This window comes from Gossypium raimondii, chromosome 12 (assembly GCF_025698545.1).
Source record: "Gossypium raimondii isolate GPD5lz chromosome 12, ASM2569854v1, whole genome shotgun sequence".
Classification (NCBI taxonomy): Eukaryota; Viridiplantae; Streptophyta; class Magnoliopsida; order Malvales; family Malvaceae; genus Gossypium; species Gossypium raimondii.
Genome location: NC_068576.1, coordinates 54,835,716 through 54,856,753, shown reverse-complemented (window position 1 = coordinate 54,856,753; position 21,038 = coordinate 54,835,716). Strand labels below are relative to the sequence as shown.

Genomic DNA, 21,038 nt, shown 5'->3' with positions numbered 1-21,038 from the left:
GGCTATCACGCATGTTGCGTCTTATTTAAATGGGATAAATATCAAATTTATACATGAGCTTTCATTTAATGTGTAATTTTGATAAATAAACTTTAAACTGGTACAATTATAACTTGAATTGCGATTTATATGTATACATGAAATTGTGATTTTGATTCAATTATGCACATTTAAAGAAATGAATACATACATTATTTTCATATTGGATTAATATTTTATTTGTGTATGCAATATATCAACGTAAAATGGTGTTAATTTAATAATATTGTTAGTGATTTGTGAAAATTGAATCAAATTAAAATTTTACGTATAAAATCATACAAAATCAAAGTTCATATATGATATTGCACATTAAATAAAAGTTCATGTTAAGTTTTGATATTTTTCCCTTTTTAAATTGAATTAAAATATTACCTTAACTTAATTCGAGGTGTAGCAAACTCTAATGATTGAGTTGGTATCACCCTCAACCGGGTCACCAACTCATTAGAAAGTTCAGAGAGTGTCCTTTCATAATTAAAATAAATAATATTATTCGAGAGTATTTTAATCTTTTCACTTTATAAAAAAAACTAATAAAAATATGCATAGCGTGAAATTTGAACCCACACCAATTATATTAGTAAAATCTTTAATTTACCACTCAGTTAAAGTTTTACTTTAATATTTTGTATATATTTTAATTTTATTATGCACACTTTAATAGCTCTATCAGTTGTATATCTATACCGTTGATTGGGTTGTTGTCACCTTCAACCAGTTCACCAACTCGTTAGAAAGTTACGAGAATGTCCTTTCGTAATTAAAATAAGTAATATTTTAGTCTTTTCACTTTATAAAAAACCAATAAAATTATGATTAATTAGTTTCAATCCATACATTTCATTAGTTATTTTTTATCATATCTGATCTTTTGACACAATATCTAGAGTTAGGTATAACCCCTCCTAAACTCATAAATAGGAGGATAATGCGTTTTAACGCACTTGAAACCATATTCTCCTGCATTATTGGCAACAATATCCATACCAATCGAGTTAAGACCCAATCGACTATTATATGTCATTTTTAAACACACATACATCTTTTAAATCTACAAGATTTTTAGTTTGAAAAAAATGAGGTGAAACGTTAAATGGTAATTAAAAATGGTAAAATAATTGGAAAGAATATAGATCGCGTAGCTAACCCGTTAATCTTATCTAATGTTCTGTCGTCTACAAGTATATAGCAAATAAAATTATAATATACAAACTAAAAACAAATCACAAAAACAAATAAATCATTAAAAGGAAATCATAGTCACTTCCTATGGTGGTTAACACCTAAAAGATAAAGTGATTTAAGAAAAATAGGTTTCATCATCCTTTCATTTTTCATGTCTCTAAAAGCTATATAACAATGGAGTGTCTACGTGGATATATCCTTTTTCTTATTGAAATCTGCTCAATACATCATTTTAAATTTACTGATATTTAAAAAATATTTAACATATATAAATATTTACAAAAACAGGATCAATGAAATTAAATAAATTTAAAACATAAAATATTATCAATTAATTTCAAAATGAAAATAAATGATTCAATAAATTTACCAAAAAAAGTTGCCCCATAAATTTTTTTAATATATATTAGCCTCAAATTTAATATATATAATTACTTTAAAATTGTATATTCAAGCTTGGTATTAATTTCGACAACACCTACTTCTAACCCTTATAAAAAAATAATCCCAATTTTTACTGCTCTATTTTAAAATTGGAGTTGCTAACTTGATTCTACTTGTAACAAGAATAAAATACAACAAATTCATGTTTTAATTACTGGCTACTGTATTTTTAGTAATTGCCTCGATATAAACTAGGCCTGCCGCAATTGACATCCCAATATTTTAAGCCTCGGGTTTTGCCATTTTCTTTGTTGTCGGCTGATGGCATACCAAAGATTCCCGTTCGAAACCCGCCGTTATAAGAAATCTAAACCTCGGCTACTCAGAGGTTCGATAAAAGGAAGAAATTAACTATGTCAGTTCCTATCCGTGCTGATGTAGTGGGTGGTAAAAAGAAGTCATCGTCTAGAGGACACCATAGATTCGTGGGAGTTAGGCAAAGACCATCAGGGAGGTGGGTGGCTGAGATCAAAGACTCTTTGCAAAAAGTCAGGCTTTGGCTGGGAACTTTTGATACCGCCGAGGAAGCAGCTCGAGCTTACGACGATGCTGCTCGGGCGTTGCGTGGGGCTAATGCCCGTACCAACTTCGAACTACCTGGTCCTCAGTTGGCTTCTAGCTCGTCTACCAACCGCTTTTCATTTGATAAACTTCAGCCTTTCTCGTTTGAAGAAGCCTGTGGGAAGGGGGGAAGTGATGATGGTGATGGGTTTATTGGTGCACTCAAGGCCAAGTTGCTTGATGGTAAAGGGCTTAAAGTCCTTTCACTTGCTAATCCTGCTGTGGTTCCTCCTCCTCAAAGAATTGGAAACATGAACCTCGTTCAGGGTCCTACCAGCAAGCCTGACCGTGAGCGTGATGGTGAAGTTGCAGTAGGTCATATTGAGGCACAATGGCATCAACCTGTTCAAAGCCAAACACCATCTATGACAAGCATGATTTGGTCCAATGAACCTTCATTTGAAGCTGCAACATGGGGTGCACAGATGAACCAAGTCCCTCCCAATGGCTTGTTCGATATCTCTACTTTGACTGCTGCTACATCAACATGGCCACTACCAGGGACAGCTGTATCGACGATGGACTTGTCGTTTCCAAACCGGTGCCAAATAGAGTTTCCGGTGAACATGCCGATCTCCCAAATCGATGGAACAACGACGGAAGGTGTTTGGTCATCGGAACAGCAGTTTCTTCAATGTGACAATAACACTTTGAGTGGTCCTATTGGCTCTTGGGGGGATCCCTACTTGTATGTTTCGTCTGTGCTTGATTGATGTCAATCCAGTCACAGATTCATCATGCATGATTAATACAATTCTTTCATTCTCTATTTCTTTATAAATTGTTGTACAACAACATTCACCAACTAATCATTCTTTGCTTTGTGCTAATTGAATCTCAATTAAGCTGCAATTTGAATGCTTCTTTTCATGGAAAAAACACAGAATATGAAAAATCAAATACTAATAAGACATCTTTCATTTCAGAAAAAACCCTCCTCTAATTTACATGCAATTATTGAAAAAATACATGTGCAGAATTACATGACTCTACTAAACTTGTTGATATCTATCGGGTGAACTAAAAGGTGCCAAAACTTATACTTCGAGACACTTTCCTTAATAATGAAAGGTATGGATGAAACTATCAAAAGGGTCACTAACAGTCATCAAATTCTTTCTTAAACGTGGCTGAGGGAACTAATGCTAGATTTAGAGGCATAACCAGAGGGAAAAAGAAACAGAATATTGAAATACTTTTGCCAATATTTTAGGAACAAATATAGTCAAAATCTTCCTTTAGATTTCTAAGTTGCTTGAGAATGTGTAAGGGTACTGAATGAGTGGACCAAGGAGTTTTTGCTATTTCCTTAAACATTTTATATTTTTTCATGTTATTCCATGGCATAAAAAGGTCAAAAAGAGAGATAGGTGGGTCCAATTTAGCTGCCATTCTAAGATAGGCAGTACGGTGTGGTGAGTCACAAAAGTTGACAAACGAATGGTCGTGGTCACAGCAAAGTTGTTTTCTTGGCATCTAGAATCATAATCTCTTTCTCAATGCCTGCATAATTTAAGGAAAGTAGGAAGGGTGGAGAAATTCAGTAGAAAATGTTATCCGAGTTTTTCATTTTTTTTTTAAAATACTCGTGTTAGACATGTACCTAAATCCAGGTAATATCGGTTAAAAGCCGAAACCCGAAAGCATCCCTTGCATGATCTTTTACATGTAAACCACCAAATCTGCAGAATAACACCAGTTTTCTAACATGAAGGCTTGATGGCTACTTTAATTTTTTGATTCTGGGATAACTTTAACCCAATTAACTTATGATCCATGTGGAATATGTGCAGAATGATTAAATACTAAATGCAGGGATGAATTCTTTTTTTTAGAGCATTTTACCTGGAATAAATGCCAACTATCCAAAATATACAAAGATGGAAAATTAGTTAAAGACTCGGTGGGAACAATTTGTTGAGATTGGACTATAAAAGTTAAAGATGTTTAGCCTTTATTGGATAAAAGAACATTTAAAAGTAAACGTGTAAAAGTTGAAAAAACACTCAGCACTTGGATTGAAATTGAAGAAAGGTTCAAAGAGCAAATAGTTAGATTTATTTCACTTCAATAAAAAATCAAAGATGAGGGGAGGGGGGGTGCATCCAGTTCTTGGATATCACCATCTCTTCCAACTATCAGTGGGTACAAAAGATTTGACACATTGTTCTTGCGTCCCACGTTGTAGGGTCTCTTCTCCTGTTTCAAAGATCAAGTATTTGATGCCATGCATGAGAGTATAAATTTTTTTCTCCTACACCCCTAATCAGAATTTCAGAATATGCCCCCCTATATGATGAAATATGATGAAATATTATCGTAAAAACTTGACTAGTATGAAGATCAGGAAGAGCTAGTCGACATGCATCGATGCTTTTTTTTCGATATATCTCGCCAGGGGCCTGGCAAAGGAGGATTCCAAACTAATCTCCATTAGGATCATTCAAACAAAAGTGATAAAAAAGAAAGAAAGATGAGAATAATTTTATTAAACTATTGCTAAAGTTGGTTGCTTAAAGCATTGATGTGATTTGAAGAATTTTAATCTTGCTTTCTTCCCACTTATTCCAGACTCCGTCTATTTAGAGCTCTATAGATTTTCTATTTGTCTCTCAGTTCATACACAAAAACAGTCAAAGAGAGAGGTAGCACCTGTTGCTCTTAGCTTTAGTTCTCTTGATCGCTGGTGTTGTTTGATTCAATGGCTGAATTGAAAAGCTGTAATGAATGGAACCCTTTTTTCCTAATGATAGCAATAGATTTTTCTTTTGCTGTGGTGAATATTCTTCTTAAGAAAGTCCTTGATGATGGGATGAACCATTTGGTTCTCATAACATTCCGGTTGTCAATCTCTACAATTTTCTTGGCCCCCATTGGTTACTTTTGGGAAAGGTATATGAAGCTCTCTCACTCTCCATTATTCCCTTTACCTTTCCGTTTCATAAATTTTCACAAAATTTTTCCAACTTTTTTTCATTAATTTCAGCAGCTGATTAAGCACTGAGATTGCTTGCAGGAACACCAGGCCAAAGCTCACACCGCGCATTTTATGTTACCTCTTTTGCAGTGCAATCGTCGGGTTAGTTTATATTTCATTATTCAACTATAGATTCATGGATATCATAACAGGAAAATCTAACTTAGTAATTTCCTTGTAGGGCCTCACTAACGCAGTACTTCTTTCTCCTTGGAATTCAATACACATCCGCTACATTCGCATGCGCTTTCGTCAACATGGTACCGGTTGTCACGTTTATAATGGCATTACCATTCCGGTATCGATGCGAATTTATCCCTTGTTTTAAACCGGTACTATGTTCTTCTGCAAAACTTGGCTACCAATCCTCTCTTGTACTGCAGGATCGAAACTGTGAACCTCAAAAGCAACAGTGGGAGAGCCAAAATACTCGGTTCGGTGATTTGTGTCGGAGGAGGCTTGCTACTAACACTTTATAAAGGAAGGCCTTTGTTCAAACACCAACACTCACACGCTGTGGCTCAAACTGTGGCGAATGTCGTCAAGCTGAGCCCTTCTAGAAGGGCACAGAGGTGGACTATTGGTTGCTTAGCGCTGGTAGTGGGAACCCTGTTGTGGTCTTCTTGGTTTATCATTCAATCATTTGTTGGAAGAAGATACCCTTGCCAATTCTCCAGCACTGCAATCATGTCTTTCTTTGGTGCCATTCAATCGGCTGCCTTAAGCTTGTTTACAAGCAGGGACCTTTCCATGTGGGTACTGAAGGGAAAAGTGGAAATCATAACTGTCCTCTATGCAGTAAGTTTTAACCTATGCTATCCAAACTCAGTAAGTTTTAACCACATACTCGTGTTTGAATATATGCCGAACATGAGTACTTTTGGTAAAATAAAGAGTCCGAGAAACAGAGGTTTTAACCCAACCACGGGTTTTGGGTCGAGGAGTAGACGAAAGGCTGGCCTAGGTATATGCTGTCTTGTAGGTTAGGCTAGCTTTCTTCACCACATCTTTTTCCATGTTACCATTCAACCAAAAGTATAAAAAAGAGAGGCATAGATTCCAACTTCAATTCTACGTATCCAAGCTTCAATTCTACGCATCTTTTTTTTTTTTTTGTAATTTTGTATTTCCTGGTTGCAGTACAGATAACATTAGTGTCTCTCCAGTCCCTGAATAAACTATCCAAATAGATTCCATTGACCAAAAATGGAGAACATTACAAACAAAATCAGTACTTTCCATTCCCCGATTTTCATGCTATTGTTTTGTTTTTGCAGGGAATGATCGGGTCTGGCTTGTCGTACGTCGGAATGGCATGGTGTGTCAAGAAGAGGGGTCCGGTCTTCACAGCAGCCTTTAGTCCACTTGTCCAGATAATGGCAGCCATGTTTGACATCCCCTTACTCCATGAGCAACTAAATCTTGGGAGGTAATTAACTATCTCATGTCCCAATTAATCAGTATATTTGCTTATGTACTTGCAAGCTGATGAATGCTCGACTGCTAATTTTCTTCCCTGCTACACTCCAATGAACAGTTTGTTGGGTTCGATCATTGTCATTCTCGGATTGTATATTCTTCTTTGGGGCAAGAACAGAGAGATGCAGAACTGTGCTTTGAAAATTGCACAAGAAGCCAAAGAGATTAGGGAACAAGAGGTTCAACTACCGGTCATCACAGTTGCTTGCGATTCAAGTTATCCCGAGACCAAGTAGCATTTTGCTGCCTCCTGTTCAAGTTCATTTCTTTGTGGTATTCAAATAACCCTCTTAATTAATACCACCAAATATGTTTTCAACTTCCCTTGTTCAATTGTTCCACAACAAGGAAATCAACATCAAAAAAAGTTTTACTTTTTTTAACAAGTTTGTGATGGATGATAAAGTTTATCAAGGAAATTTAAAAAAGACAATTCAAACATAACCCTGACCCTATGACTAACTTAATTTGATCCTCCAAGTTACATAGTGCTGTTTCACATGGAAAAACCATGCTTGAGCGATAAACCTTGTTATCAAATACAGTATCTCTGGCACTCGAGTAATATGCTTATCCATCGGTTTATGACTGCTACATATGTTGCATTAAGGTATATATGGTGGTAGCTTTTCCTTCAGAGCCTACACATTGTTATAATAAATTAACTGATATTGAAATGCACCATCTAGACTTGTTCATTCCTCAGTTCAACTGAATCCCGATTGCATACCGGGGGTTCATAGACTTTGCGGTCTCTGATATCTTTGTGCCGGAAATGTCAGTTTAGAAGGGCGATAAGAAACAAGTGATAGACCATTTTATTCATCACAACAGGCCTTCTTATTGCAATTAAAGACACAAGAGGACAAGTATGAACTTGAAAGTTCAAACACTCTATCATTATTTGGCTAACAATAATGCAGAAAACAGCCAAAATGGTATATAATCAAAGACATAATACGAGAAGAAGCATAGTAAAACAATACAAAGATTTATAGTATGCAAAGTATATTGGGACAAGACCATGTTAATCGGAATCGGTAAGTTCAGCTTTGGCGGAATCGTTTTCTATTTTCTTTCCCCTCCTATGCTTATCTGTTGACTTCTTGCCTTCACGTTCAGGAACATCCGAGACGTCCAAATGAACGCCGGGATCGTTGGCGTTATAGCTGCTCTCGAACATGATCGAATTGTTAACAGCTTGGAAATTGCTGTTAACATAGGTACTCCATTCATCAGGCTCCCCCCCAAGTGAAATCCCATGAGGACTGCTGGATTTCTCATCCACCTCGCTTCGCATTGTTGCCCCGGCATTGCTTCCTGCAAGCGTGATGATTCCAACACCATGCAGATCGTCATCACCATCATCTCCGACGTGGCTCGATCCCGGTTTATGAATACCGGCAACACGGCGAGTAATGGCGGAGACCATGTCTTTGACTTCTTTATCAAGTAATCTAGTATGCTTATCTCCTTCACCAGAGGAATGGTCAGGCTTGCATGTTTCCAGAGGCATTATTTAGCAAAACAAAGAAAAAAACAAAGCAGGGCAAATTATGATTTGGAGTTTGGAGCTGAAACTGAAATAAACATTTAAATATAAGAATAGGTGTAGGAACAAAAGGTCTGTTTGATAGGGAATAAAGAAGTGCCTTCCATGGCAATTCAAGGATATTTTTTTTTCAATTTATTCTCAGATTAAAGCAGAGAGATTTCTTGAGTATTGGTTAAACTGATACAGATTATATATACTTTTGTCACTCTTACGCTCTTCTGATATGATTTTATTTTTCATTGAAGAGATTTGAAGGGAAAGAATCGTAGTGGTAGAGGCACTTGTCAAAGCGTGCCATTCCATCCTAGTATTCATAATAACTCTAATGCCATGAACATGACACCGTTCTCTGCATTGAAGTTGTCTCTTTGAGCTTTGATTTTTCATTTTTTATATATATAAAAAATAAAAGATCGGCTTCGGGTAGGGCAGAGCTGTTTCCAATTAAATTTTTTGAATTTGGATCAGATAAAAGCATTAATTTGGTATTGGATATTTGGGTGGGTTATCGGTCATTGAACAATCCACACGGCTGCATCAAAAGCTTGTATTGATTCTTACGTCTCACCAGGACCTCAAAGAACTCCTTGGGCCTGCATTGGGCCCTTATGAATATATAATTATTTAAAATAAAAAAAATAGGTGGTTTTTCTAACTTGCTTGTAGAGTTTTTTTTTTAAGGTGCGAATAATGTAAGACAGTACAATTACAAGCACAGCAACAGTATAAAGTATAGCGAATGAAGAATAAAAAATAACTCACACATGGTACAAGCATAGACTTAATCATGAGTCGGGTCGGGTCAATGCAGAATTTTAGGTTCGAGTTTAACTCAAAAAATGGTTTAAAATTTTACTCCAAGTTCAGCCCAGGTTAAAAATGTTAAACCAGAGCTCGACCCATCCCACTCATTAATTTTTTTTAAGATTATTCTTTTATATGAAAACAAAATTAAAAACAAAAAATACACTAAAAATAATAAAATAAATGTTTTTCAATAAATTGAAAAGACATTACAAAAATACTTTATACTTAAGCAATAAGATAGTTGTAATTTAACCATCAAATCTCTCTAAAATAGTAGCAAAATTAACTGTAAAACAAAAGTTATACCATATTCAAACAATTACAAAATATTAACAATATAGTAGCGAAATAATAGCAAAAACAAATAGGAAGTTTATGTTGATTCGAGCTGAATCCGAGCCAAAAAAATTCTACTCGAGGCCCGGCCCATTTAAAAAATAAATCTTATTTTTTAGTCCAAGTCCATTTTCAGGATATAATTTTGTCCAAATCCTTCCACTTTTCAAGTAGGCCTTCAAGCCTGAACAAGTGACCCGACTTATGATCAGGTCTACACACTCACAAAATGAGATAAGACTCAAATATCACAAATGTGTATAATAAAACATGAATATGAGTTTACTAGAGACTCAAGAGTCAAGACCTTTGCTTTAACCAACAAGTTAAGGCCTCATTTATCTTTATTTATGCTAGTCCATAAAATAATAATGGTATCAATAATGTAACTATATATTAAATAAGTGTTTACATTATTAATTTTAGAATAATTATATGGTATGTTATATAATTTTAATTTTTTAAAAATATCATGTGTTTTAATTAACAATTAAAAATTTTAAAATAAAATAAAATAAGACTGTTTTTTATCAATAAAATTATGAAACGAATAATACATCTCACGTTAACAAGGACCGACATGATACCTATTAACTTAATGTTAGTATTGAACATCTACTTCTTTAATAAGGTGAGCAGTCATCCAAGAATACAGATAATTATTGGCTGTCCCAAATGCTAATTATGGATGATTAAAAAAGAGATGGAATACCACACAAATATCTTGCCTGTCTTAATGCCTTGACATGCCAAACATGCAATCTACATTTAATACTATATAATAAGCCAGATGAGATGGGGTTGATAGCTACCCTTCATTCCCCTTGTGTACCAAATTTGATTGCCCTTAACAATAAGTTAGAGTAACACCATTTTCACCGTCATTTTCGGGGTTTTTTTTTCCTTCTAAAAAAAGCCAGCTTTCCGCAAAATTTTTTAGCCACTGATATAAGTTAGCAAACAAACGTGGAAAGCTAAGTCAGTGATCTAAAATTAAAATCTCTTATATAAAAAAATTATTTATTAATCTTTTAAATTTCGGATTTAAATTTTAAAAATGTATCAAAATTTAATATGATTTATCAAAATCTCTAATTCGAGGTTGAATAGATTTTTAGAAGAGAAAAAAAAGAAAAAAAAAGGCTAAAATTTGCTTTTAGTCCATGTACTTGTATATAATTTGATATTTGATCCTTAGATCTTATTGCTTCAATTTAAAAATCTTTTTGCTAATCATATGCTTCCTCATATGAGAAGTGAAAACAAAGTAATTATAATTTTAAATTGATAAATTTTGATAGAAAATATTTACTATTTTAATGATTAGACTGAAATTTTCAAAAAACAAAAAAAGGATGAACTTAATTTTTTAACTTTTTAAGTATAGGGATTAAATATTTAATTTTTTCAAAGTTTAGAACAACACGAAAGGGAGGGAGTCGGTCCGGTCCACCTTACCCCGTGGCGTTGCGTTATTAAAAACGAAAGATTCTTCGTCTGTTGGTTAACCCAATTTGTAGTTATTAATTCGTAAATTTCTTAAAAAAAGAAGAAAAAAAACCGTCATCTCTATTTAATCAGTAACTTATAGTTTCTCTCTCCACTTTCTTCTATGGTTTCTTGTTCCTATTGTTGCTGTTGTTTGTTCAACTCTCGACTGTCAGCAAACTCATCAGTGATTCAAAGGAAACAAGCATTCTTTAGGTGCAGTCTCCTCACTTTTCTGTATAGAAATTTAAATGACACTTTTACTCCTTTTGTTTATGTTTTGTTTTTAATATTGAAATTTCAGTTTTTCTGAGCTAATTTTAAGGCTGAAATTTTAAGTAGTGCATCTTGTTATTGGGTTATCAATGATGGGTTGCTTTTGGTTTCATGGTATTTTATTTGAATTTTTTCTAGTTTAGAATCAAAGTAATGAAACTATGGAACTATCTGTTGCATTCTGTTTGAAGGGTTTAAGCCTGGTCTTTTGCAGTTTTTCTTGTTAAAACTGAGTTACCTCTAGGGTTTTGAATTGACTGGCAGTTTTGATGGGGTTTTATTTTTTGAAATTAACAGTGAGGGTGTTGTGGAAATTCACGACAATTGAATCTTTTAGAACCAAAAGGAGATAAGTGTATACTCTGTAAATTATAATCAGATGCTGAATGAAGGGTCAAATGAGACTAGCACCAGAGCTAGTTACCACTCCAGTAATTTACCTGAACCTGACCTTGAGAAGCAGGGAAACAACCAGGTGTTGCCTCAGGATGGAGGACTACCAGGCTCAGTTAGGGGTTCAGCCTGTGAGTCCAGTCCCACATTGTTAACCATCGTGGTAACAAAGGGTGAGTCTCATGTAACTCAGCAGCCGATAGCTCAATTAAAAGATACGGAATGCGTTTTGGAGGAATTGCCTCATGTGGCTCCTCAAAAGGGCTATTTTTTGAGGAACAGTAGTTCTGATGAGGAATGCAGGTATATCATTATTTTTTCATCTTCCACCAGTCTTACTTCATACATCCTGTATTCTCATTTATTATGCGCCTTTTGAAATTTTTTGTTTCCAATATTTGATTATTGTTGAATAGGATGGACTCCTCGTACGAGTGTAGATTGTCACATGGTCTTGAGTATCTGTTAGCTATGTTCACTGAAGCCTCATAGATTAAAATCTTTATATGTTCAGGTTAATCACTTAATTGCCCTAAGCATTTCACTTAGTCTGGTGGGAAGTCTTAATTCTCCTGTTTATACTTTCTTATCATGTTATGTGCTAATGGGTGTTTATTTATTGTACTGTTTTGTTATAATTTGCCAAAAGAATGAGCTGCATAAAGGTTTTGGTGAGGTTAGATCCCTAGGAATAGGAATAAAGATTAGGCTTGAGAAAAATAAAATGCTTCATTCCAGATCATCTTAATATATTGTGGTCAGTCAACAATCTTTTTCTTTGTTGAGTTTCCTAATTTACCCCTAACTCCACTAGAGGAGGACCTTACGTGCCTAAGCACTCTCCAATGCTCAATGCTCATCCTCCAAGTCTTTCAGTAGCAATATATATGCATGCCTGCCAACTGAGCTAGTACTCAATTGGCCGGTCTGTTAGCAATCTTAAATCTACCATCCCTTTCCTGGCCATCGACTTGTTTTTCTGAGATTAATCTTGAAAGCAATCTGTAGTATTGAATACTCTTTACTCATTATTATCTGTATTATCCTTCAGAGTTTGTCAACAGGAGAAGGAAGAAGGTCTTATAGATCTTGGGTGCCAATGTAAAGGTGGTCTTGCAAAAGCTCATCGATCTTGCATTGACACTTGGTTTCGTACAAAAGGATCCAACAAATGCGAAATATGCCAGTAAATTATTCAAAATATGATTTCATGTATTAAAATTAGCTTATTTGTAACCGATACATGATTCAGTTCACTGTTGTTGTGCAGAGCAGTAGCTGTAAATGTGTCAGCTCCAGAGTCCCAGCCCAGTGTAGGTATTCTGTGCTTAAGTGAAAGGGCTAGCAATAAAAACCTTAGGACAAGTTTGCTTGTTTTATTCAGTTATAGCCTACAAGGTGCTAGAAATTCAATATTATCATTTTTTTGAGTGGTGGCACTGGTGGTTTACTTCGCCAAAAAGAGAGGTTTCGTTGCCCAAATCAAATCTAAAGCTGGAAAATAAAACAAAGTCGAGGATAGAATGTGGTAGAGTTTGAGTATTATTTTGTTCCTTCGGCTACTATTATGCATGCCATGTGCAATTGTAGGCACAGAGAGAGATAAAAGAGCCATTATGGTCTCTGTGATTATGGGTTCTAGTATTTAAAAAGCATAAGTAATGTTATTGAGTTATAGTCCACAGCAGACATAGAAAACTATGTTTTTCGGTTTACTTGTAGCATCTCATAGTCATACCTATATTGATCCTAAAACACGTTTCATGGTGCAGACAAATTACTGGGTTTGGAGAGCTGATCCAAGCTTTACACCACATGAACTTCAACGGGTAAGTGGATAACTGCGCCTGTCTACTGGGATCTTACTTATTCTTGAAAAATTCTTCCTGGTTTTTTTTTTTTAAACTTCGCATCAAATCATTCTTTATGACAGGGTTGTTTTAGTCCTCTGTGGGTGGCATTTTCAATCCTTATTGGTGGTTTATTGTTGGATGTGTTAATATCCGTTACTCTTGGTGTCTCGGCACTACCTGTTAACATCATAATTGGTACGTACACCTCACTCATATTCTTCCCATACCTGTTTATAAAAAAAAATAACGTTCTTAGCAAATAGCTTTTATTCTTCATGATGTTGTAACTTGAAGAGACATTGTACAGGTGTTATTGTTGTCCTAGGACTTGGAACAGCCCTTCGACTTGCCCTCGAATTCTGCCATGAGTGGAGTATTAGGAGAGCCATGCAAAGGGTAGAAGTAAATGCGACTCTCCAGTATCATCCTGCTTTGTAGGTAAATCTGTATATAGTAAAATTCAAGCGTTATTTGTGTATATGACATTCAGCATGCTATTCAGGAGGGAACCCATTGTTTGTTACTGCTTACATCTGTACACCATGATAGAGTTTGTAACATTCCCCTTGAATAGTTTGAGAACTCTATATATTTCCTGTATTGCTCATCTTCAAATGTTGATAATTTGTATTGGAATGGGAAGCTAGAAAGTATGAAAATTCCATTTCCACTGCTTTTGATGGAGGCTGCATTCTTTTGACTTAGGTGGAGTGGAGCCTGATTATGTTGAACAAGGTTAGGTTGCTGCTATGAGGTAAGAATTGGCAGATTTAATAGTTTGTTTGGGTTCACTTCTTTATTCAATGAAGAAAATGGTTATTAGTAAATATTGTTGTGATTTTGGTGAATGGAATGGAGACATGCGGGGTTGCGAATAAAGGTTGTGTGGGTTTCCAAGGCTGATGGAATCTTTTTCGAGCATCGAAGTTATATTAATCATTGTCAACTTCAACCTACTATTATATAATATCCTGCATGGTTGAAATTATAATGGGAATAAATAAAATTATTAAATTATTATAAAATCAAGAGAATTTAATCAGTACTTAAACTATGATTTTTTTCAAGTTGGTAACTTTTTTTTTTATTTTCACAAGCTTGCAGTTAAATCTTTTTCACAAATGGTATTTCGTTGCTCAAAGTGATATTTAAATTTTTTTTCAAGTTTATATTTAAAGAATATTTTATTACCTTATCTAGAGTGATACTTAAACTAATTTTGTTACTCAAATTAACTCAATTGTTAAAAAAACATCTTTTAGCTAATCATATTATGATATAAAAAAATTTAACTAAAAACTTTAAAAAAGTAAATATTATATCCTTTAAACTTTTTTAAAAATTATGAACATATTCATATTTTTTTCTTTATTCAAGAATTTTTGGTGATGGAAAATTGAAGAAATCATTAAAATTCATCTAAAATTTATTTTAGAACACAAAAGCCAGATTTTGGTGACATTATTTTTAAAATCTTGATTTTGATTCTTTTTCACCTAATTCAAAACCTATGCATTACTTTTTTGAAAAATAATTTCATTCTTTTCTTTTCATATACTTGGCATCAAATAATTAATGTTGAGTGAACTTTTATAACAAAAACTTAAATAAAATATGAAATCTATTATGAATTTTTATTAAGTGGATGTCTATCATGATCAATATAAAGTTTTGATGTGCTTTAAATTCTAATAGTTATTAGAATTAGATATCTACTTCTTTTATATTCTCTATTGCTTTCATATTTTCTTTGTTTTTATTCTCCCCATCTCTCTTTATTTTGTAACATGTTATCGGCATGATCTTGCTCAAAGTGATAGTTTCTTTTATCGACGATCAAATTTATCCTCCGTGATTTTTAATATTTTTGACGGTAAAATGTAAAGTTTTTACAGGAAGTTTCTTTTATTTAATGTTTCATATTTGATTATTATTTTTCATTCTTCTTTCATTATATGTTATCATTATTTTGATTAACTTAGTTTACTTTTTGTTCTTAAGGATGGTGAAATATTTGATACCGTTATTTATATGAAATCAAGAATATTTTTGAACGATCTCATACCTTCTAGTGATGACGATGATGTTAAAAATCTTCAAATTTTGATTTGAAATCTCACGCATGTTTGCGATGGCGATTATGAAATAAAGAATCTATTGGGATGTTTATAAGTCCGTCCTATTAAATTTGTTGTATTCTCCGAAGTGAATGTAAACATAAAGAAAGTAAAAGATATTATCATAGACCACTAAAACTAGGAATATAGTAATAAATAAGAGCACAATGAAAGTTCTCAAGATAACTCTTCAAATGGTAAAGATAACTTATTTTATCAATGTGATATGAAATATTATTGGGTACATATGTGGCATATGGCCAAATATTTTATTTTGTTAATATTCTTTGAGGAAGAATATGAAAATGTAGTAATAAATTTTATCATTACGAGATAGAAAATATTTATCTTATGTAGTCTTGAAACAAACAAATATTTTAATATTTAATAGTACAAAATTAGTCGAAAGCTCTAGAAGAGCTAATATATTAATATTTTGTGATGGTTAATCCATTGGTTTTAAAATATATTTATAATGGATATTATATTAAGATTGTGAATAAGAAAAATATTATATTTCATATGAATCACTATTGTTATAAATATGTATTTTGAAAGGATGAAAAAATATGATTGGATTATTAATTTATATTTATTTTATAATCTTTGTGATATTCTTTTATCATCATCTCCATTAAGGGGTTGGAAGTAAAATATTTGACTGTGAAAGATTTACTTATGAATAATAGAATATGATAATTCTATCTAAAACTTATTATAGTTGGATGCACTTAAAGTTGCAAGTAGTTTTTTAAACTGTGAGTATAACTTACGGTATTCAAACTAAATTCTCAATTAAAATTACATGGTAAAATATTACCGATAAGAACTTACAAGAGAGAAAAATTATGTATGAAAAGTCATTGGTTATATACCTGTTGTACACTGAAAAATAAGATCCACTCTCAAAGTTTGCTATTAATAGATTTTTGGGCATTTGAATAATTTGGCATATTGCTTTATGCGAATACTACAATATAATTATTTAGAAATTATATTTATTGACTTAGTGGCATTATAGACTTCACATTGATTTAGACATTTCCAGTAGTAAATGTCACAATAGTACTTGTATGTGGATACAAATTAAAAGAATAATAATAAAATTATCAATTTGTTACAATTTAGTACAATTGAAACATATGTTAAAGTAAATCAAGTTTACTAATACAAATGCATGTATTACTTGACATGACTAGTTAGACCATTCGGATCATATATGATACGAAAATTTAATTAAGAATTCATATGAACATTTATTAAAGAATCGAAGATTCTTAAATTTAAAAGAATTCTCATATGTTGCTTATTCTCAATGAAAAATTGATTATTAGAAACTCACTAGTTAAAGTTGAGATTTAATGTCTTACATTTTTTAAATGAATATGGGCCTATTCATCCACCATGTGGATGGTTTTGATACTATATGATTTTGGTAGATGCATCTATAAAATAATCACATGCGTTATCAACTCGCAACTTGTCGTTTGAAAGATTGCTTATTTAAATGATTAATTTTAAATTATGCAATTAAAACAATTCATCTTGCTAATGTTGGTGAGTTTACATCCCAAGTTTTCAATGATTATTGCATGTCAATAGGGATAAAAGTTGAACATCTTGTAGCTCATGTTCACACAGAAAATGATTTAGCTGAATTGTTTATCAAATGCCGCTAACTAATAGTTAAATTATTACTTATGAAAACAAAACTTCCTATTTCAACATGAGATTGTATTGATTTACATATTGTTCACATCAAGCCATTAAATTACAAATACTCTCCATTACAGTTGATTTTTGGTCATAAGCTAAATATTTCCCATCTTACAATTTTTGGATATGCGGTATATGTTCCAACTGCTTCACCACAACACACAAAGATAGGTCATAATAAAATATTGGGAATGTATATTTATATGAGTCTCCTCATAATATTTGAGCTATTAATTCGAGATTTAATTATAACATGAGTTGTCAGTTTTCCCAACATTAGAGGGAGAGGTAAAAAGCTGGATTAATAAAGTACTTAAAATGAATTATCAATGTCTAAGATCCTTGTGCAAAGCAATGTGAACTAGAAGTTCAACAGATGATTTATTTTATAAATCAACTGTCAGATTCATTAAATTTCACATACCAATTGAAAATGCTCCAATACGAATTGATGTCCTAATAGGGCAAATTGTTAATGTAAAAAAAAGTAATTCATGCATGAAGCATGGAAAATCGGTTGGTTTCAAAGATAAAAATCCTTGTAAAAAAAAGGGGGAACAAACATTCAAGATGGTCATATAGTGGAGGTGGGAGTTCTTAAAGAGACTCGTGACATAACTAATTATAAAACGCAAGAAGAGATTCAGGTACCTAAAAGTGAAAATGGAAATGATGAAAATAAAGAGATCTTAATAAGTTATGTCAATACGAGAAAAAGATGGAACAAAAACAAAATGTAGTTGTCGAAAACAATTTTGCTTATAATGTCGCTATTGAAATAACAAAATAAAATGAGGATCATGAGCCTAAAACTACTAAGGAATGTAAAAAATAGAAAAGATTGGTCAAAATGGAAAAATGCAATTCAAGCATAATTAAATTCACTTTCTAAATATGAAGTTTTTGGACCATTAGTCCAAACACCTTTAGGTGTAAAGCCAGTAGGATATAAATGGGTATTTGTGTGAAAACAAAATGAAATTGATGAAGTCGTAAGATATAAAGCTCGCCTTGTAGCACAAGGATTTTCGCAAAGGTCCAGTATTGATTATGAGGAGACATTCTCTTGTGGTGGATGCAATCATGTTTAGATATCTTATTAGCTTGACAATACGTGAAAAACTTGACATGCATCTAATGGATGTTGTTACATCCTATTTATATGGTACACTTGATAGTGAAATTTATATGAAAATTCTTAAATGATTTAAAATTCCGAAAAGATATAAAGTTTTTTTGAGAAAATTGCTCGATCAGATTTAAAAAAAGTTTATATGGATTAAAACAATCTGGACATATGTGGTACAATTGTCTTACTGAATACTCGTTAAAAAAAAGTTACAAAAACTATCCAATTTGGCTATGTGTCTTTATAAAAAGGTTTGGATCAGATTTTGTGATAATTGCCGTTTATGTTGATGATCATAATATTATTGGAACTCCTGAAGAGGTTCAAAATACAGTAAATTATTTAAAGAAAGAATTTAAGATGAAAGATCTTGGAAAAATAAAGTTTTATCTTGGCTTACAAATCAAGCATTTAAAAGATGAAATTCATGTTCATTAATCAACTTATATGAAAAAGATATTAAAGAAATTTTACATGGATAAAACACACCCATTAAGTACTTCAATGGTTGTACGATTATTAGATGTGAATAAAGATCAATTTCGTCCTTACGAGGATGGTGAAGAGTTTTTTGGTCCTGAAGTTCCATATTTAAGTGCCATAGGGGGAGTGATGTATCTTGCAAACAACACAAGACTTGATATAACTTTCGCTGTAAATTTGTTAGTAAGATTTAGTTCTTCTCCAATATGTAGACATTGGAATGGAATTAAACATGTATTTAAATATCTTAGAAGGACTATTGATATGGGGTTATATTATTCAAATGATTCAAAATCCCTATTAGTTGGTAATGCTGATGCTGGATACTTATTAGATCCACATAAAAGTCGATCTCAAACAGTATATTTATTTATATGTGGGGATACTGCCATATCATGGCGTTCAACAAAGCAAACATTATTTGCTGCTTCTTCAATCATGCAAAAATAATTACAATGCATGAGGCAAGTCGAGAGTATGTTTGGCTAAGGTTGTTGACCCAATATATCCAGAAGATATGTAATTTGGCTTTACAATAAAAGATGTCAACTATCTTATATAAAGATAATGCAACATGTATAGCTTAATTGAAGGGTAGTTACATCAAATGTGATAGAACGAAACATATTTCATTAAAATTATTATTCACCCATGATCTTGAGAAAATAGGTGGTATAAATGTTCAACAAATTCATTATAGTGATAATTTAGCAGACATTTTACTAAGGCATTGTCAACTTCAACATTTGAAAGACTACTACACAAGATTGGAATGCGTCCACTCAAAGATGTAATGTAATGTTGCCATCAGGAGAAGTATAAAAACAAGTTGTACTATTTTCCTTTAACAAATGTTTTATCCCATTAGATTTTCCTAGTAAATGTTTTTAATGAGTCAGCTTGTAATAGAAATTTTGTACTATTTTTCTTTCATTAGTTTTTTTATTCCACAGGGTTTTTCCTAATAAGGTTTCAACGAGGCATATTATCTACCAATGGACATCCAATGGAGAGTGTTATGAATATCTTATTAAGTAAATACCCATTATGATCAAGATAAAATTTTGATGTACTTTAAATTCTAATAGTTACTAGAATTAGATACCTACTTCTTTTATACTTATAGTTTTTATTCTCCCCATCTCTCTTTATTTTATAACAAAATCTAAATATTAGGAAAAAATTAGTAAAAAATGGTAAAGAATTATAAATAAAATTATCTAACAGTTAAAATAGTGCATTAAAAAAAGAAAAATCATTGAGACAGAGAAAGTGTAAAATTTTGAAAAGTTATATTTTAGTTCAATTAGATTTTTTATAATTTGATTTCATTATATTTTTAATTTAAATTTAATTTTAAAATTACTACGTATCACAAAATGAACTAATTTTTTTAACATGATTAACTAATTTCTCTTTTAACAGTTGAAGTAACTTAGACAACAGAGTTAGTTTAAGTATTATTTATAACCAAAAATAGATCCAGGCACACCACTTTGAATAACAAAGTATAAATTAAATACCAATTAGCTAGAAAAATATATAATTTAACTATCATTTTATGATTTAAGCTTTTACCATTCAACAAAACCTCAAATATTATTTATATCAACTTCTCAAACTATTTTTTATTCATAAAGTAGGTATGCATTAATTTAATATATAAAATTATATTCAATTTAACATTTTATTAATGTGAAAATGTATGTTAATATAACGTAACTCATTTGATAGGCAAGCTCACACAAATTTGTATGCGCCTTGAAATTTTCTTTTTAGAAAATGAATTTCATTAATCAAAAGCGATTATTTATGATCTAACACAACAACAACAAAAAAAAAAAAAAATTGAACAAAAGGATTTGAAGCAAATATTAAAAAATAATAAGAAATACTAAAAATTCATAAACAGAGAGCAGTGGCGCTGGCGCACGAGTAAAGTGCTCTTTCAAAACCCAGAAAAAGAAAACAAAGGTAAAAAGCAAAAAGCGTAGCACTACTGAGATTACCTTTTTGACGGTTAGAAGAAGAGTCTTGTGGGAGAAGCTAAGTTCAGTGTTCTATTATTACAACCCCCACTAACTATTATCTCTCCTTTTGTCCATTAATTAAGGGCATTTCAGTAATTATACTATCTGGTACCACATTTTTACGCGGTGAACCAAAAGGGGAAACTCGCTGTCCACATTTGGTTATT

The 21,038-nt window shown here is 32.4% G+C and overlaps 3 protein-coding genes across 4 annotated transcripts; 2 read left to right on the top strand and 1 right to left on the bottom strand.

The window, feature by feature from the left end:
• The first annotated feature begins 4,837 nt into the window (after nucleotides 1-4,837).
• LOC105765377 (WAT1-related protein At3g30340) lies at nucleotides 4,838-7,074 on the top strand. Its single transcript, XM_012584433.2, has 6 exons — nucleotides 4,838-5,124; nucleotides 5,249-5,311; nucleotides 5,391-5,507; nucleotides 5,593-6,007; nucleotides 6,487-6,638; nucleotides 6,747-7,074. Exons 1-6 carry the CDS (start codon nucleotides 4,934-4,936, stop codon nucleotides 6,922-6,924), a joined length of 1,116 nt encoding a protein of 371 aa, XP_012439887.1. The 5' UTR covers nucleotides 4,838-4,933; the 3' UTR covers nucleotides 6,925-7,074.
• Nucleotides 7,075-7,715: 641 nt separating this feature from the next.
• LOC105765378 (hypothetical protein) lies at nucleotides 7,716-8,204 on the bottom strand. Its single transcript, XM_012584436.2, has one exon. The coding sequence runs from the start codon at nucleotides 8,202-8,204 to the stop codon at nucleotides 7,716-7,718; it is 489 nt and encodes a 162-aa protein (XP_012439890.1).
• Nucleotides 8,205-10,822: 2,618 nt separating this feature from the next.
• On the top strand, nucleotides 10,823-14,275 carry LOC105765374 (uncharacterized). 2 transcript variants are annotated; one of them, XM_012584429.2, is made up of 8 exons: nucleotides 10,823-11,090; nucleotides 11,448-11,846; nucleotides 12,595-12,729; nucleotides 12,814-12,856; nucleotides 13,316-13,372; nucleotides 13,477-13,591; nucleotides 13,704-13,830; nucleotides 14,102-14,275. In XM_012584429.2, the coding sequence occupies exons 2-8, from the start codon at nucleotides 11,530-11,532 to the stop codon at nucleotides 14,115-14,117; spliced, it is 810 nt and encodes a 269-aa protein (XP_012439883.1). In that variant the 5' UTR covers nucleotides 10,823-11,090; nucleotides 11,448-11,529; the 3' UTR covers nucleotides 14,118-14,275. The 2 variants fall into 2 exon arrangements, with proteins under 2 accessions (XP_012439883.1, XP_012439885.1); XM_012584431.2 differs by having other exon boundaries at nucleotides 10,825-11,090; nucleotides 13,704-13,834.
• Nucleotides 14,276-21,038: the final 6,763 nt, after the last annotated feature.

Coding starts and splice junctions, on each gene's coding strand:
- LOC105765377 (XM_012584433.2), top strand. CDS start 4,934: ATGGCTGAATTGAAAAGCTGTAATGAATGGAACCCTTTTTTCCTAATG. Junction 6,008..6,486: donor TCATAACTGTCCTCTATGCA/GTAAGTTTTAAC, acceptor TTGTTTTTGCAG/GGAATGATCGGGTCTGGCTT. Junction 6,639..6,746: donor GAGCAACTAAATCTTGGGAG/GTAATTAACTAT, acceptor TCCAATGAACAG/TTTGTTGGGTTCGATCATTG.
- LOC105765378 (XM_012584436.2), bottom strand. CDS start 8,204: ATGCCTCTGGAAACATGCAAGCCTGACCATTCCTCTGGTGAAGGAGAT.
- LOC105765374 (XM_012584429.2), top strand. CDS start 11,530: ATGCTGAATGAAGGGTCAAATGAGACTAGCACCAGAGCTAGTTACCAC. Junction 11,847..12,594: donor AGTTCTGATGAGGAATGCAG/GTATATCATTAT, acceptor ATTATCCTTCAG/AGTTTGTCAACAGGAGAAGG. Junction 13,373..13,476: donor CACCACATGAACTTCAACGG/GTAAGTGGATAA, acceptor TCTTTATGACAG/GGTTGTTTTAGTCCTCTGTG.